The 1,559-nt window shown below is 66.5% G+C and overlaps 1 protein-coding gene across 1 annotated transcript; it reads right to left on the minus strand.

The window, feature by feature from the left end:
• Positions 1 to 202: 202 nt before the first annotated feature.
• EMIHUDRAFT_251446 (hypothetical protein) lies at positions 203 to 1,398 on the minus strand (the record flags this gene model as incomplete). Its single annotated transcript, XM_005791664.1, has 2 exons — positions 203 to 252; positions 678 to 1,398. The coding sequence occupies 2 exons, from the start codon at positions 1,396 to 1,398 to the stop codon at positions 203 to 205; spliced, it is 771 nt and encodes a 256-aa protein (XP_005791721.1).
• Positions 1,399 to 1,559: the final 161 nt, after the last annotated feature.

A 1,559-nucleotide genomic window follows, 5' to 3' on the forward strand; every position in this document is an offset into this window, starting at 1 on the left:
GTCTGTCTCTGTTTGAGGTGGTCTCTCAGTGAGAGTCTATCTGAGGTGTCGCTCGGGTTGTTGCCTTAACTAGATAACATTCCCATATTCTTTAATAGCGGCTAGTTTGTCACAACACGTGCCGCAAGACACGGCGCTTCCAATCAAGAAAGTCATTAGCGTGGACGCATCCTCGACGCGAAGAGCCATGCAGTCACTCGAATTACTTGGACCTCTCCTGCAAGTAGAACGAAACATTCTTGGAGCTTCCCCCTACATGCAGGAACGCATCTCATCCGTGGCGACGCGCTGAGCCACCGAGCCGTACTCGGCCGCGCCGCCGCGTCGAGGCACGGGTCCCCCGCCAAGCAGCGACGCCGAAGCGTCGACCGATAGAGCGCCACGCCCAGCAGTATGGGCGTCGACCGCTCTCTCGAGCGGCCGCGTGGCAGTGCGTGGCGCGGGCGCCACGGGCGGCAAGCGTGGAGCCGCTGGAAGAGCCGGTGCGAGCCGTGGATGGCAGCCGCTCCCCACGTCGCCGAGAGAGGCTGCGGGAGAGGGCTAAGGAGGCCACCGGAGGCGCCGGGAGGCTCGGGAGGCGCTAAAAAGTGGCCCGGGCACCTCGCGCCACCCGTCTGGTGGGGCTGGGTGGGCTCAGGAATTAATCCAGGATTTTAAGGTGATCCACTACACCTGACCGAGAATTGGATGTGTCGCTACCCGCAGGGCCTTCGACAGGCTCGGCCCGTGCGGCGACAGCAGTGGCTGATCGTCGCCTCGCGTGGCCTCCTCCTGAAACTCGTCGTGCAGGTCTTCGAGCACGTCCGCCAGCGCGCTGCGCTGCACTGCCAACCGCGTCAGAGCCGCGGGGGCGGCCTCATCGCCGCTCTCCTCGCTGTCGCTCTCCTCGCCGTTGGCAGGGGCAGCATTGCCGGCGGCGTCAGCGGCTGCGTCAGCGGCATCCGACGCCGGCGCCGTCACAACCCGCCACTCCTCGTTGTCCAGCACGTGCCAGTACTGCTCGCCTGGATAGCCGTCGTACTCGACCTCGTGCACGAGCCGACCGTCCACATCCTGCTGCCGCCCCATGATGGTGGCCGGCCACCACCTCTCCTGCACTCCCAGAATCTCGACGTGCGTGCCCGTGTCGACGATGGCTTGTCCAGCCTGCCTCGCCGCCTCAACCACCCGCAGCCGCTCCCGCCGCGCCTTCTGTCTCTCCGCTGCCGGCAGCGTCACGTAGTTTGGTCCGCTCTCCGCCACACTTTCGAGCACCTCGCGGGCGCTGACTTCCTTCACCCCCGCCGCCTCATCCGACGGCAGCTCGGCGAGGCCCTGCGCCGCCTCGCGGTCGCGCCGCTCTCGCTCCCGCGCGTGGAAGGCCGCTCGCCGTGCGACGCCTTCGCCTTCGTGTCGCATGGCGACTGCGTGGGTCGGCTGCGGCCCTCGCCGGATTGAGCTGCTCGCTAACTCGCACGTCCCCCGCTCTATTGACCTATATCTCGTCCCCCCCCCTGCCTGTTTTTCGTACCCCCTCCCCGCTCTTATTGACCCAGATCTCGCCCCCCCCCCCCCCCCCT

Source organism: Emiliania huxleyi (assembly GCF_000372725.1).
Source record: "Emiliania huxleyi CCMP1516 unplaced genomic scaffold EMIHUscaffold_1105, whole genome shotgun sequence".
NCBI classification, from domain to species: Eukaryota; Haptophyta; order Isochrysidales; family Noelaerhabdaceae; genus Emiliania; species Emiliania huxleyi.